At 39.9% G+C, this 16672-nt stretch overlaps 1 protein-coding gene across 9 annotated transcripts in view; it reads left to right on the top strand.

Moving 5' to 3' along the window:
* Positions 1-16672, top strand: part of eif4g1a (eukaryotic translation initiation factor 4 gamma, 1a) — a 105212-nt gene that overhangs the window by 10825 nt on the left and 77715 nt on the right. For 3 of the 9 annotated variants that reach the window (XM_055645365.1, XM_055645370.1, XM_055645371.1), the window contains exons 3-8: positions 5055-5108; positions 6938-7037; positions 7755-7868; positions 7953-8042; positions 12985-13167; positions 15321-15414. In XM_055645365.1, the coding sequence (XP_055501340.1) occupies positions 7797-7868; positions 7953-8042; positions 12985-13167; positions 15321-15414 (439 nt within the window). In that variant the 5' untranslated portion in view covers positions 5055-5108; positions 6938-7037; positions 7755-7796. Of the gene's footprint in view, positions 1-1212; positions 1360-5054; positions 5109-6937; positions 7038-7754; positions 7869-7952; positions 8043-12984; positions 13168-15320; positions 15415-16672 lie in introns of all 9 variants that reach the window. The other 6 variants (XM_055645368.1, XM_055645364.1, XM_055645369.1 and 3 more) reach the window with 6 other exon arrangements.

Raw genomic sequence — 16672 nt, 5'->3', positions numbered from 1 at the left:
TCAAACTGCAGGTGGGTTAGGCAGAGCTGCCAAGTAGTACGGATTTTCCGTATTTTGTACAGAAATGCGATTAGAATACGGATGTACGATTTTGTGTCGTTAAATACAGAGTTCAGTTCAGTCTGAAGAAGGATCTCGACCACAAAAGTCACCCATTCCTTCTCACCAGAGTCGCTGCCTGTCCCGCTCCAGGTTTAAACAGAGCGCTGTCAGTTTAACGTGTGGGAATTTAAACAGCCTGCGCGCTGTGGGTTCTAAATATAGCGCTACCGTCTGGAGCGCTATGGGCTTTAAACATAGCGCTATGGCCACAGTGCTATGGGTCACAGACTGTTCAGGAAAATTCTTGTATAACAATGAGTCTTTGGAATTCTCTTTCTCAGTGAGCCATTGATTATTTTTCAGGCTGTGGTAGAATTCTGGATAAGCCTAGTAGTGAAAGGTTACCAGTGGGATTGCAGTTACATTGGGATTGGCCTTGGTTTTACAGAACGGTGGGTGGGCTCAAGGGGGAGGGAGAGAGGGAGGGGTGGAGTTGGGGAGGGAGGGAGGAAAAAAAGGAAGGAGAGGGGGGAAAAGGGAGGGCTGGAGGGAGAGAGCGAGGGAGGCTTCCAAAATGGCTTCTACATCATCATCTGGTGCTAAAAGGAGGACGCAGCCATTCAAACAGCAGTATACAAAGAGATGGCAATGAATGCATTGTCAAGTAAGGTGCGTAGAAGACATGTCAATTGGTAGCAAAGTTATGCATTCTTGAACTGTTACATGGGTATGACTGCACATTAAAAAAAAAAAGAAAGAAATTTCAGCAAAATGGCATGGCGTAAAAATACTGATTTCCTCAGCAAAATACTGATTTTCAGGTACAGGTACTAGAATACTGAAATGCTCTGACAAAACTTGGCAGCTCTGGTTAGGGTGTAGAACTCCACCTCCCATGCTCATGTTCAAAATATTGGGCCTTGACATTAGCAGTTGTTCATCTGCTACTTGCCTATTTGACAGAATTGGGAAAAGAATGGAAAGATTCAAAAATGTACAACTTTAACTCCTAGCGTTTAAAAATAGGTTAGTGTGCTCTGAAGCATTGATAATGGGACCTCTAAAAGACTCCTGATGAATTTTAGTCAGATGTTAGTAAGAAATATATGGCCACAAAGCCAGTGCATCCCAGTTAATGGCACTGTGTTAATAGAACTGTTTGTTTAATAGGAACATTTGCTCAACCGCGGATTAATTCCTCATGACTTCTAATGGAAAGACTACTGGCTTGTAGGAACAGTATAGATCGGAATTGCTGCTTTATAGGGAACACGTTCGGTCCAGCATTGCAGCTGATCTGTTATTGAATTATCTGATGTAAGTATTTGTTATATGAATTTGTGTTTTTTTTATATTTGTATAAATATGATGCATGTGTATTTCATCAAAAATTGGATTCCCATAACATATGGGTAAACCAAATATTTTTGCCTGCAATAGTCTTTTATGCTGGTGCACTTTTTCTTAGGGCTCTACGGTAATCTTGTTCCCCTTCAATTTACCTAGCTTGTAAAAACAAATAACTGCAGATGCTGTTTAAAATAAAAAAAGTGCTGGAGCACCTCAGCAAGTTAGACAGTTAGTCATTTCTGGAGAAGGGTCCTTGCACGAAAAATCACCTATCCATGTTCTCCAGAGATGCTGCCTGACCCACTGAGTTGCTCCAGCACAGTCTTATTTTTGATTTGCCTAGCTTGGCAGCTTTGGTGAATTGAATGCATGGAAGCATATGTCTCGAAACTGACAAATCAGAAAGATAAAAATGTGAAATTTGTATGCATGGATTTTGAACTTGGGCAGTAATTAATTGAGTGTCAATATATTCACTACCTGAAGATTTTTTTTGTAATTGAAAATAATTGCCTATCCCATGTTTTCCTGATGGAATTTGCTTCTTTCATCACTGACTAATTTTTCCTGAGATTTGTCATGCTCAGCCTCTCCTTCTAACTTGGTATTTATAATGTAATCATTCATTGTGATTTAACACAGAATTTAAACGCCTATGTGCAAAGTACTTTACAAAGTCCACTTGTTCATTGCCTTTTGCAGCTTGGCACACCAATACAACTGGTTGCCATAGTGAATTTAATAAAATTCAAAATGGAATAAATGTTGGAGATGAAAATAAAATGCTGGAAGCATTTAACAGGTCAGGCAGCGACTCTGGAGAGGGAGCCAGTTAATATTTTGTCAGTGGACTTGTTCCTGGCTGCTTAGAATCCGCAGCAGCATTTGAAATTCATACAACTTTCTAGGTTTACAACTGTAAATTAAGATCTTGTTCTGGGAGAAGAGTGAATACATGTTTTGGAACAAATCCCACAAAATTTGAGAGGTGCCATTTTGATAAGCAAATTTTTATTTTGCGTTTTCGTGGAGTATGTCCCCTTTTCATATGTGGGAATGCTTATAGTTGCACCCTGGAATGATTATCTTATTTAAGTTATTGACCCCATCGTTTAACTTATTCCTAATTAGTTGCCTTAACTTCTGACCTTTGATCATTTGTGGTTGCTTAACATTTTAGATGCCTTGGAAAATCCTCGTGATTAGTGATTGAGAAATACCATTTTCTAGCATGCTTTAGGTGAAAATGGGTGAATAGCTTGCAATAGATACTTGGTCAGGAGCGTTTTCTTATTACCATTGGAATTGTTTAAGAGCCCAAGGCAAGGAAACTCTTAAACATTCATTTGATCACACTAATTTTGAAGTTGCACACAAATTTTAGTTTAGTTTGGAGACGCAGCATGGAAACAGGCCCTTCAAACCCACTGAGTCCATGCTGGCTCTCAATCATCTGTTCGCAGGCTTTCTATGTTATCCCACTTTCTCATCCATTCCCTACACACTATGTGTAATTTAAAACAACAAAATTAAGCCACAAACCTGCACATTTTTTGGATGTGGGAAGAAACCGGGGGAAACATGTGGTTACAGAGAGAGTGTGCCACTCCACACAGAGCACTTGAGGTCATGATGGGTTACTGGCGCTGAGGCAACAGCTCTACCTGTTGTGCCACTGTGTTACCCATGTGCGTGCGATGACTAAGGAATTTATTGCAATCTTGCACAGGTGTAGGAAAGTAAAGATATATGTCTTATTTTGGCATCTTATTTTGGCCGAGATTTGGATAACCTGCTGTGAAAATTTCCCTGACTCTTAGTGCTTTTACCTCCTTGGCTAGGTTGTACATTTCAAGTTTAAAATCTGTATTGGAGATATAATATTTGCCATATACTGAGCAAGAGTGGAGCGGCATTAAACTGGGGCTTTGAAATAAATCCGTACCATTCCTGCACAATTTGAAGGGAATTTTGGCTAACATTCCTATCTCAATTAATGCCAATAAAACTCCAGTTAATTTATTTCTCAGTGGGACCTTGTACTGCAAAATTGACTGGCATCTTTGAGCAAAATGACAATGGTATGGTAGAAATCATAGAAAATAGGTGCAGGAGGAGGCCATTTGGCCCTTCGAGCCAGCACCATCATTTATTGTAATCATGGCTGATTGTCCCAAATCAATAACCCGTGCCTGCTTTCTCCTGTTTTAGCAGAGTCCTTGTGTGTGAAGTTTTGGTGGCTATAAAATTCAATTTTCTCCAAGAACAAATACATTTGTGCAACTTATTGATTTGTTCCTAAGATTTAAAGTGAATGCTTTACATTGATGGATAATTTGCAAAAGACCTTCAGGAGGATGTAAATTGATATGGAGTGATCATCAAACACTGAGCTTTGTATATATATATAGGTTGCATTTGATAAATAACAAAAGGCGCAAAGCAAAAATGAATGTACCTAAATTCAATTAAAATGATGCTGCAAAATCCATTTATTTGGAACATACATGCAAGTTATTTGCTATAAATGTTATATGCAGTGCTTTATCTTCCCAATGTCTTTGTAATGTTAGGTAGATTTAAACTTTTGGGGGAAAAAAAACATTGCTGAAATATTGTTAAAAGAAATCTATTAAACATGGAATAAGTTATGCAAGTTTCAGTTGGGAAAATAGTAGTGTTCGATTTGTGCAGGTTTAAAGCTTTTTGTCAATTCGCTAAAAGCGTTACCGTGGCCAATTAGCTTAGCAGAACATGAGATGTGGAATGGAACAGCCACACCTGGCAAAAGCCCCTGCGATCATGCGGAAAATGTATCAAATGGCCAGCAGAGAAGGTCAAGAATCCTGCAATAATACCTCTAGTCCTGGATTCCCAGTACTCCTGTAATTTAAAAGCTACATCCGCTCTGTGTGCATGCTGCTGTACTGGGAACCTGACAGTATTGCAGCAGCTAGATTATGATCACATTGTGGAGCGGACCACTGAGGCAATGTGCTGATGCTGCCACCGAGGGTTGATGTTGGTGTGTGTGGTACAGTGCTGAACTGTGGGGCATGGGTGTTCCCTTGTCAACATAATGATCATGGACCATTTCTGGGGACTAACAGTGGTCTGTCAAAATATGGAGGGTCTGCTGTTTGTTCCAATTGAAGGCCCAAATTCCCAGTGTCAGGCAGGGTATGGCCCTGATTTCTTTCCTCCATCCCCATTAAGCATTAAGATAACTATCATGCCAATATTTTGATATCTAAAGAAATGTTGTGATATTACATTAAGGACTATGATATGGGTGCAAGTAGTAATGGAAATTGGTGCCTATGCAATCATAACTATACTTAGAAAAATTGGGTTTCTTGTTTAGGTCATGCAACTGCAAGCATTTGTCCAATTACAGACTATACACGGGGGGGGGGGGGGGTATGATATGTAAATGATTTGAATTGGACAGCAGGACCTGTTAATTAAATAGATTCTGACATCGACCTGAAAAGAACAAAGGACTGTAACCGCTCAATTAGTTTAGTTTATTATTGTCACATGCTGTATATGGAAGCAATTATGTGGGGGTGGCAGTCACAAACTGATAATTCATTGTGTATAGTGTATTTTATGTATCTATTGCGAAATGTGAAATTTTCCTTTTACCATTGGCTTGACAGAATTGATAGAGGACCAGAATCAAGCACAGAACAGCCCCGGGACGTTACAGCACAGTACGTACGGTTTTATGGCTTTCTAATTTGGGAAGAATTACATTTTAAAGGACTATCGCAGTATTTGAAGAGTTTTGTGTCTTTGTCTTTTTATTCTCTCAGATCAAATTTATTATTAATAATAGCAATATATCAGTGGAGTTTTCATAATCTGTATTTCTTGCTTAATCTTGTTTGTGGCAACATTGCTGCAGCAATCCAGTCAGGAGATGGTGGCTATCTCCTTAAAGAGTCGAGAATGTTCAATTATATATACATGCAACAGAACAGTGACATTTTTATTTGTGACTGCTTTACATGCCCATTAATGTAATAACACCAATAGACAATCTCAAATTCAATAATCAAATTAATAATCAGTAATACGCGGTAACCAGACCATAAAAGCACAAAACTGCAGTCTGTAGTGCAGCAAAAACAGTCCATAATAGATTTTAGTTGCTTGGGGAGGGTTGTTGTTCGTGTTATTCAGTGTTCAAGAGCTGGTTGCTGGGAAGAAGCAATTCCCTTGGAGGTCGTGGTTTTCGGGTTCCTGTGTCACCTTCCTGGTGGTAGTAATGAGATCAGTGTGAGCAGAGTTGTGTGGGTTTTTGATATAGCTGGCCTTTTGAGGCAGTGCCTCCTGTAGATAGATGGGGAAAGTGAAGTCATCCAGAGCCCCTGACTGAAAGTGTGACAAGGCATCCACGGCACTTGCCAACATTTTGTTACCAGTTGAAGGGAATAATACAACAATAAATGCATATTGAAGAGGCAAAACCCCAATGTTTGTTAAATAAAGCTTTAATGTTGGACAATAATCTTTCATAGATGTTTTTGTTTGATTGCCTGCAATTGCATTAGTCTTTCAAAAATGTAATCATTTGCAGTTGAGGTACTTAATGGAATTATATGTAATAATAATTTTGATGGTTTTAGTTCTGTGGTGAATGATTTCCATGATCCTGTGATAGGTCTATAAGCTGCATTTCTGGTATAAAGATAACTGTTGAATGAATAACTTGTCCACTTTACGAAGTGATTCCCAAACACAAGAATATAGGAGCAGAAATAGGCCACCGGACCCCTGAAGCATGTCCTACTATTCAATATGCTCAATATGCTCAAGACTGATCTGTGCTGGGATAAACCCCTCTTCTGCATTCAAACCTAGTGTCCCTTCTTATTAATGCCTTGGCATTATCCTTTGAAACTAAACATTAAATTTAGTGTCCATTATTTTCAACAAATATATATTTGCTCCTTGTAAAACTCCACATTTAGGTTTATATGGCAATATTTAGTTCTGATCCATTTTAGGTCTTTATTGTAGACTTTGCTGCCGCATAGTTAAATTCAATGATACATTTTGATTGTACTATTTCATATTTGTGTGGAACAAGGATCAGAGTTTTATGTCAGAAAAAAGGACCCAGAGCTAGGAGAGAAGAGGATTGATAGTAATAGTAATATTAAACCTGTGGTTGCTATGGAGATTTGTGCATTTGCACACTACTTGTATTGCAGAAAACCAAATAATCTTCCACAGGTGTAGGACTTCCTGTCTTACCCTAGTGGCACGCTTCACAAATAAGTCTTCACAGTTTTTACAAGTAATTTCACTATGCAGGAGATTACAATTATGATCTATTCTTTCCTAGCTTACGGTCTGTGTGCAACTGAGTGATTTGCAGAGGGGTAGTAAGGGTAAATCGACTAAATGATAACTGAGTCAATCGCAGTAGAGTTTGTCCTTGGCATGTGTTTTCTAGCAGAGGCCACTGGACAGCAATCGAGAACAGGAGTATTAGCTGATTTCTTTTTTTTTTTCTCTCTCTCGACTTCCCTAGTCCAGGAGTCCTGAGGCCATTTGTAGCATTTCATCTACCATCTCAGTTGACGTCAGCTAACTGAGTACAGATCAGGGATGGGAACTTTTGGTCTGTGTGGGTAAGTTCCACACTGAACAGTACATTGATTTCCATTTTGAATGGATTAAGATTAAGGTTCTGGGTATTGATGTAAAGTGCTTTCAGTTCCGGTAGTTTTCCACTTTGAATAGTGATGATTAGGGTTTGGGGGTGGGGGTTGAAGAAGAGATTAAATTACTATTTAGCTTCTGCATCAGATTTGAGCTGAATTAACAGATTTCAGGATGCTTAGTTATATAGCAGAACATACTGCTTTATTAGTCTGCTTCACTCTTCTTCCCTACCCTAACCCTGCCCTATCTGCCACTTTCCTTTACTTTCCACCACTTACCCCACCTGACTCTTTTGGTGCAACTAAGTTAGATTTCTTTGTTGATAGATGTTGCCTTGTTAATGTGGAATGGTTATACATCTGGGATAACTTGGATGAAAAGGCTATTAATTTAATACATGTTATCTACATTGAATTTCCCGACTTTCATGATAGTTTTTTGATGACTTTAGCTTGACTAACTTAATTTAAAGTTGCATAAAATTAAAATAAAAATAATTTGATACTCAAACCTTGAATACTGTTCAGCTGTATATTTATTTTCAGTGATTTGCTCATCAGCAATATTTTGAACCTTTGTAAATTGGGCCATTTACTAGAATTAATCAAATTCTTCTGTTTTTAATCTGTGAAACCAGATAAAGGTTAAGCAGGAATCACAGTTCTGATTTTGTCATTGAATAGATTTCACAACCAGTAGGGGCTCCATATGGTGTGCCACATGAAATGAACAAAGGACCCCAACCTATTGGAGGACTTCCATCTGCCCCACACCCATCCCCTTCTGGAATAACCCAGGTATTGTCCCACTTTTTAATCTACCAATGCGATCTTGCTTTCTAAATGCATTTTTTTTTTTAAGTACCACTTCATTGTTTTTAGACTGCCTATCACTCTGGCCAGACAACTGCTGCAGTAGTTTATGCACCACAGCAATCTCCACAAATGAACACTCAACCACAACCACGGCAGGTAAGAAATTTCAGAATGGAAAGTTTGTAGAACTATTTGAGTAATTGTATAATCATAGTCGTGCAGCAGTCCAACAGATCAAGGTCCTGCTGTCATTTTTGCTCACCATATTTGCTATCTACAATGTCACCCACTTTCATGTCAACTGTAAACTTGCTAATTATGCCTTGTATGTTCTCATCAAATTGTTGATATAAACCACAAACAACAAAGGGCTCGGCACCGATTCCCATGGCACACCACTCATCGCAGCCTCCAATTGGAAAAACAACCTTTCACATACATCCTCTGCTTCTTTCCATGAAGCCAGTTCTCTATCCAGTTGGCTAGCTCTCCCTAGATTTCATGCGATCTAATCTTCCAGAGCAGCTAACCATTGGAACCTTATCAAATGCCTTGTCAAAGTCCATATAGCCTACGTCTATGACTTTGCTCTAATCAACCATTTTAGTTGCAAAAGGTTCACCCATGGACACTTTGGTCACTTGCCCTACTCAATTACCTTAAAAATGGTCCAGCTTTGCCCTCTCCTGTGAAGGGCCCTCTGCATATTGCCTGTGGAACCTTTCTTGAACATATTTCACAAATTCCATCCTGTCCATGCCCTTGGCCTATATTGGGGAAGTTATAAACCCCTGTTATAACTACCTTTTTAGCCTGATTGCTGTCTACAATCTCTGCATATTTGCTCCTCCAATTCCCGCTGAATATTTGGCCTCCCAGCAACGTAATTATCCCCCTTTTTGTTTTTTGGCTCCACCCATACAGACTCATCAGATGAACCATCTGTAAAGTCATCTCTGACTACTGCTGCGACATTCTCCTTGATCAATAAAGCAAAAATAAAACCCCCACCTCTATCTGTCCTGTAGCCCCAATATGTGTAAGAAGGAACTGCACATGCTGGTTTACACTGAGTATAGACACAAAATGCTGGAGTAACTCAGCGGGTCAGGCAGCATCTCTGGAGAAAAGGAATACGTGACGTATCGGGACGAGACACTTCTTCAGATTGAGGGTCAGGTAGGGGAACACTGGAGCTAGGGAAAGTACAGAACGAGGTAGAGCCTGCTTCGATGACTCAAGAAAGATGGAGCTCACAATGGTGCACTGTAGGCTGGGGAATACAGAGAAATACGTTTTAACTCCCATTCCCATACTGACCTTTCAGTCCTGGTCTGCTCCTACTGTCACAGTGAACTCCTATTTTACTTGGGCAGCTTACAACTCACATGAATATTTATATCTATAACTTCAAGTAACCCTTGCATTCCCTCTCTACATCCCTCCCCCACCCTAGCCCTCTTGCTAATTTCACCGTTTGTATTCCTTCACTCCACCTTTCCTGGTTTCCAGGTGCTCCTGTTTCCTTACGCCCAAAGACGTGTAGGCTAATGTATAGGCTTCTGTAAATTGTACTTAATGCATAGGGATGCACAAGGTGTGCCGATGGGTCAAGCAGTCTATCCTTGAATTGTATTCACCTCTCCGTGCAGAAATATCCACCTGATCATTTCAATATACCTGGCACCCAGATACTGATGACACCTCATTTCTTTCCATATCGCCTTGCATTTTGCCATATGCACCATCTGGTACCTCCTTACTTTCTCACGTGATTTTGCAGCATCTACATTATTGCCATAACTCAACTAGGTACGTGCAATTATTGTATGCTGGCGTTTCATCTCAGTCATGATTGTAAAGTGGCAGAGGTAAGAGGCTGCTAGCCTCTTACATTTTAAGCTACAGTGCCCTCCATAGTGTTTGGGACAAAGACCCATCATTTATTTATTTGTGCCTGTACTCCACAATTTGAGATTTGTAATAGAAAAAAATCACGTGGTTAAAGTGCACATTGTCAGCCCATTGCTATACATTTTCATTTCATCATTGTAGAAATTAGATTGGTGTTTATACATAGTCCACCCATTTCAGGACACCATAATGTTTGGGACACAGCAAATGAAAGTAGTCATGTTTAGTATTTTGTTGCATATCCTTTGCATGCAATGACTGCTTGAAATCTGGGATTCATGGACATCACCAGTTGCTGATGTGTCTTCTCTGGTGAGGCTCTGCCAGGCCTGTATTGCAGCCATCTTTAGCTTATGCTTGTCTTGGGGGCTGGTCCCCTTCAGTTTTGTCTTCAGCATATAAAAGGCATGCTCAATTGGGTTCAGATCGGGTGATTGACTTGGCCACTCAAGATTTTACCATTTTTAGCTTTGAAAAACTCATTTGTTGCTTTAGCAGTAAGTTTGGGATCGTTGTCTTGCTGTAGAATGAACTGCTGGCCAATGAGCTTTGAGGCGTTTGTTTATACTTGAGCAGATAGGATGTGTCTAAACACTTAGCTACTACCATCAGATGTATCATCAATGAAGATAAGTAAGCCAGTACCTTCAGCAGCCATACGTGCCCAGGCCATAGCACGTCCACCACCATGTTTCACAGATAAGGTGGTATGTTTTGGATCTTGAACAGTTCCTTCTCTCCTCCATACTTTGCTCTTGTCTCATCTGTCCACGTGACCCTTTTCCAGAACTGTGGTTGCACCTGCAGCTGTAATTTCTATATGGTGAGACCAAAATGTATTTTTTTTTTAAAACCCTTTAATAAAATTTGACCGTGCACTTTAATCACATGTCAGGGCTCTTACTTAACTTTTTTTCCCTGTTGCCAGCCGGGCAACTTAGGCAGCTTTTTAGGTTGCCAAATGACAGTTTAGGTGGTCAATTTAAGACGGCTTGCATGACGCGTGCAATGTGTTCGAATGAAGTGTGTAGTTACCAGCCGGAATTATGCTCAATGAACCATTCACATATTATTTCTGCTTCTAATTAAGTCACAAACTAAACATATTCACCAATCAATGATATATACCACAATGGCATGCAGCAAAGTTACAATACAGTGTCTCAACTCTTTTTACACATTGCAATTAAAGCAATTTCTATTATTTCTTTCCACTTCCCAACAAAAATGTGGTTGGATTATTCAACGTATGATCAACCTGTGTCAATAAATCCTGGACCACGGTAACATATGCTTAACCATGCACACCACAGATTGATGCAAGCATGTTTTATGTGAAGGATCGAAAATTATCATGACATGGCCATAGCATGTGTCGTTATTGCTATTGGTACAGAAACACTCGCTTCCCACATAATTTATCCACAACAAAATATACAGGTTGCAAGGAAATTTGTAAAGGCGTTTTATGATAATAGCTGTTACAACCGACTATACCCATCTGACAGGTTAAACATTACACTAACTGACAAGAGATGGCCAAAGGACATAAATGCAGCAAATGTTCTTTTGGTAATATGTTTAAAGGTGTCAAAACGCCACATTACCGGTCATTCAGATTAAATGTATGTGTTGTGAACAGCAATGAAGATACCCAGTTTGTATGCACCAGATTAAAAAATAATTATTGATAAACGCAGTTTCCATCATTCCCACTTCAGAATTAATGTTAAAATTTCAACTGAAATATCCCCTGACCAAATTTATGATGTATATGACCGACTGTAGTAGTAAAACCTGGATAAATCCAACGTATAGTTGTGAATGTTGATCATTAAATAACTACGGTACTGATACTCCATATTAAGAGTATTGATTTGCCGTTAAAATGAATTCTGTAATAACGTGTCAATAGTAGCAGTGACAATCGAACATTGCGGTTTTAATGTTTCATGTGTTCACAATTTAATTACAAAACAAATAATAACATTGAGATTTAAAACACATTTGATTGCTTTCCATTATCAAACATAGTCAATTTTCACTCTGAAGACATTTCCAGCACAGTAGTGTTGGGGGGGGGGGGCTGTGAATCAGTGTGGGGTGGATAGATGGAGAGAGAGGAGGGGGGGGGGGGGGGGGGGTGAGAAGGCAAGGTGCGGGATGGATGGATTGAGGCAGGGGAATTAGTGCGTGTTGGTTCGAGTAGGTAAAATTGTGAGGGAGAGAGCGCGGGGAATGTCAGTAGGGTTGAATGGGGTGGATCAGTACGGGATTGACGGGGGGCGTCAGTACAGAATGAATGGGGGGATCACTACAGGATGAATGGGGGATCAGTACAGGATGAATGGGGGGGTGGGGTCAGTGCAGTGTGGATCGGAGGGTCTGTGCAGGATGAATGAGGGTATTGCTACAAGATGAATGGGACGGTCAGTAAATGGCTGCTGCTGTGCGGGGCCCATCATTCGCTCCGACCCTCCGTCAACCCACACCCCGTATCTTTGCTCCGCACCACGTCATCGCCGCCGACACGAAACATCACGTTCCTTTTCTCCAGAGATGCTGCCTGACCCACTGAGTTACTCCAGTTTTTTGTGTCTATCTTCGGTATAAACCAGTATCTGCAGTGCCAAGCCGGGCAAAATTACTCTGCATTTAGGTTGCCCGGCGGCACTTTGGGTGGTCATTGGCACCCGGGCAACCGCTAATTTCGAGCCCTGCATGTAATCTTTTTCTATTACAAATCTCAAATTGTGGAGTACAGAGACAAATAAATAAATGATCGGTCTTTGTCCCAAACATTATGGAGGGCACTGTATGTTCAGCAATATCCACAAAGTCTTTTGGAACTTTTTCTGTTTCTGCACTTTTACGATATAATATTATACGATATATGATATAATATTATTTATATGATATAAATCACTAGTGTAAAATGCATTGTTTTGCCAGATGAATTTAAAGGACAAATGCCTTTAAAGCATCTGTATAGAACTGAACAATTTTACTCCTGACCTGAAATGTCAGCTACTCATATTCTCAAGAGATGCTGCCTGACCCGCTGACTCACTCCAGTGCTGTGCCTTTTTTTGTAAACTGGCATCTGCTGTTCCTTGTTTTGCTGTTGGATCGAATGCATTCCGCTTGCTAATGCTTTTCCCCCCCCCTCCCCTCTTTTCTGTAGCAATACTACGCAAACAGAGCCCAGCAACAGAATAGTGCTTCCAGGGTTCAGAGTAGTGCAACAACTCGACCTGTGGCCTCTGCTACCCATGTCTACCAACCTGGCTCACAGACTATTATGATGATGACAACCCAACAGATTCCTGCTTATCAATCACAAGGACCTTATTATGTCCCAAGCCAGGCAAGTGCCTTTTCTAAACAAACCTTGTTACTCTTCGGGTTTACCTATGGGCACTGCTTGTTTTCATAGACTTTTAAGTTGACTATCATCGAAGAATTCTAGCAAAATAAAAGTCTGTATAACAAAGAAAAGATAGTTGAATTTCTGTACTGTTAAGAAAACAATTTCATTGTAAATTTCCCATTAAAATTACATGTATCCATCAATCCTGTGTTCAATGTTGAAGAAAACTGACAAAAGGAGACATTTTACTATTGCGTAAGGTGCTAACTTTCCTCAGCTCCATGCTAATCCCATTAATGTAACTAAAACTGCAAGACATTGCCACGGTTGCTTCATAATTTATATACAATTTTCATGGGCTTCTGAAGAGGCTCAATAAAGCAATTTCCTCATTAAATATTGTATGACTAATCCTGCCTAACTTTGCCATTTATACTAATACAGCATTTTAATTTTCAATATTGGATATCTTTTAATTATTTACACTCAATATCTTTCATAACTTTAAATATCTTGCATAAACCCCATAACTATATGTTACATAGAATCATTATAATGTCGAAGATAAGACACAAAATGCTGTAGTAACTCGGCGGGCCAGGCAGCATCTCTGGAGAGAAGGAATGGGTGACGTTTCGGGTCGAGACCCTTCTTCAGACTTGTTTTTAATGGCGTTATAATGTCTGTTAGCAATTCATTGAATCTACATTATACGTTTTAACAATGCTGGCAATTTCTATTTTTCTTACAAAGTGTTTCACTGCACACTGTATTTCTTGAGTATCTACTTATTCCCCTATTCTAATTTCTCAATTTGCAATATCTTCATTTAGTTTTGGCACGTCTTATCCCTTTTATACCATTGTCATTGTTTGTGAAATGAAGAATTTTAAGTGTCTATTGAATCGTTAGGGCAATCCACTGACTTTTTGTTTAAAAAAACAAGTGTCTTACAGCTCCTATATAAATGCAGCTATTCTTTTAACCCACACTGCTTCTATTGTTCCTTGTTTCAGGCTGAAGTTTTACCAGTTTAATCTCCTTTTAGAGCAAGTCTGAAATCAGCTGTTCGCTAAACTACCCATTTCATGTTTTCAAAATAAATAGCAGTGAGCTAGTCATTAGATGGAATTATGGGCCTGTCCCACTTAGGTGACTTTTTAGGCGACTGCAGGAGACTTTGCAGTCGCCACATGTTTGCGGGTGGTTGCCGGGTAGTCACCTTCATGGTCGTGCGGAGTTCCCACATTCTGGGAACTAGTCGAGGCCTCATGGTCGCCGTGAATTTTTCAACATGTTGAAAAATTAGCGGCGACTAGAATGAAGCCGCCATGGAGAGTAGCGAGAACTTTCGAGCCGTAGGTGGGTCGTCAGGAGGTCCTAATGGGTTGCCAGGAGGTCGAAGGTTCTTGGAGGTTCTCGTAGAGTGTAGCTGGTGCTGATCGGTGAATTTCATTGGCTCATTGGGGAAAAAAAAGATAAGGGGTAGTTTTCAGAACCAAGGATAACCGACCGGTAATGTTAAAAGTCCACCGAGCTTCACAGCCGTGTATCTCTGGATTCTTAAAAGTTGTCTCCACTTCTTCTTCCCCTTCTCCCCACTCTCTTTCCCCCCCCCCCCTTTTAAATGACTCAACGTGTGCTGTGCTTTAGCCATCCTTTTACAGCGCCAACCTTCCTGCTCATCGCAGTGTGTGTCTGTTTCACCGTGGCTTTGCACCGTGTGAATTTTTTAGACAGCGCTCCCCCTACTTGCCCTGTCCCCGCCTGCATCACAGGCTGGTGAAGGAAGCGATGTGTTTGAGTGTGTGTGTGTGTGGATTCCACTCTGACAGTCGCTATTCCAGTTGCCGGTTTTTCAGGCGACTGCCGGCAACTTGACAGTCGCCTGCAGTCCGCTGAAAAATCGCCTAAGTGGGACAGGCCCATTACTTGGTTTTGTTTCTCCCAGCCTTTTGTGCAGTTTGAAAGCTTGAGATTTGCTTGGCATGCAGTTTTTTGCTGGCACGGATCATTCTACAATGAAATAAAATATCGGCAATTTATGTCTGTTAATACTGATGGCCATTAGAAGTAAATTATTGCTAAGATCTATTACAAAGCAGTCAATTTGGAGCTAGAAGTTAATGGTAGTTATTTTTGTATTACAGTTCCGTTCTTCATTTGTACAGCCAACTCAGCAGTATCCTGTTCCACCCGGGACTGGATTTTATCCAAGCCCAAATCCTGGGGAGTACCCTTATGGTAAGATATTTATAATTGTCTAGTAGTTTTGCTGGTAAGCGGTTGAAGACATTGCTTGAATTGCCGATTTGAGGGGCATCACCATAACAATGCTATCGTTAATGTCCTCCTTGGTGAACTAGCTGATATTGCATTAAAGCATACCGCTTTTCACTCGGGATTTAAATCAAATCCAAATTAATATTGTTGAAGTTTCCTGCTCTCAAATGTATGTTTGTCCATCAACTCTATTTCTAATGTCTAGAATTCATAAAATGACAATGATTCAACTTGAATAAGATTTTAAGCCATCTATTTGAAAAAGTTATGGTGTATTCATAATTGGTGTTGAGACCTCTTTCCATGCGAATAGTGCATGCTTGCTGTTTCAATGTGTGATCCAGATATTTCCTCTGGTGTTTGTTCTTCCACTTTAACCTTGTAATGAAAATAATTTATCCAGCTGCCTTATCAAAGGCCACGATTTGCTGCTTTATCCGGCAGTACAGGATACCTGCAACTCTGCATGGAGTTTTGTCTTGTGTTCTTTAAATCATTACATTAAATCTTTGCTATTGAAAACAGTTTGTTGCTGTTTAGTTTCTCCTAACCTCCAACATTGATTTCACAGATGTGCAGACTCAATCTCAATGCTGTGCATAAAATTTAAAAATGTAATGCATTAGGTCGTTAATGCCTGCTCTGCTTTGCATTGAGATTAATGCTGATCATTTGATATTGTGCCAATTCCTATAATAACCCTAGATACATTGATTACTTATAAAATATAATATCTGTCTTGACTATGTTCAGTGACTGAGGTTTCACAGCCGCCTTGGATAATGAAATTCAAAGATTTGCCACTCATGATGTGCAAACCTCATGTACAGACTCTTGTTTTTAGACTAGTTTTGGTTCTAGACACACTGGCCAGGGGAAGTGTTATCTGATCTCTAGCCTATCCAGCCCCATAAGACTTGTATGGTTTTTAATAAGATCACCTCTGAATAGTTTAAATTCAAGAGTATATATGGGAAGTATGTTTAATCTCATACAAAAAATCCACCATCTCAGGAATTGGTTTTCCCTCTATTGCTGGTGTATCTTTCCTTTAATAGAGAGACCTTATTACATGGAAAATACACATGGAACAAGAGTTTATTCTTGTATTCATCTTGTAGCATAGGCCAATATTTGTTGCCAATTGTTTGTTGCAACGAGTTAACATTGTGGTCTGTGTATACGGAACATTTACATTTTTTGGTTGCCCTTAAAAGTA

Source organism: Leucoraja erinacea, chromosome 14 (assembly GCF_028641065.1).
Source record: "Leucoraja erinacea ecotype New England chromosome 14, Leri_hhj_1, whole genome shotgun sequence".
Lineage (NCBI taxonomy): Eukaryota > Metazoa > Chordata > Chondrichthyes > Rajiformes > Rajidae > Leucoraja > Leucoraja erinaceus.
This window is presented reverse-complemented; position numbering and strand designations above follow the sequence as displayed.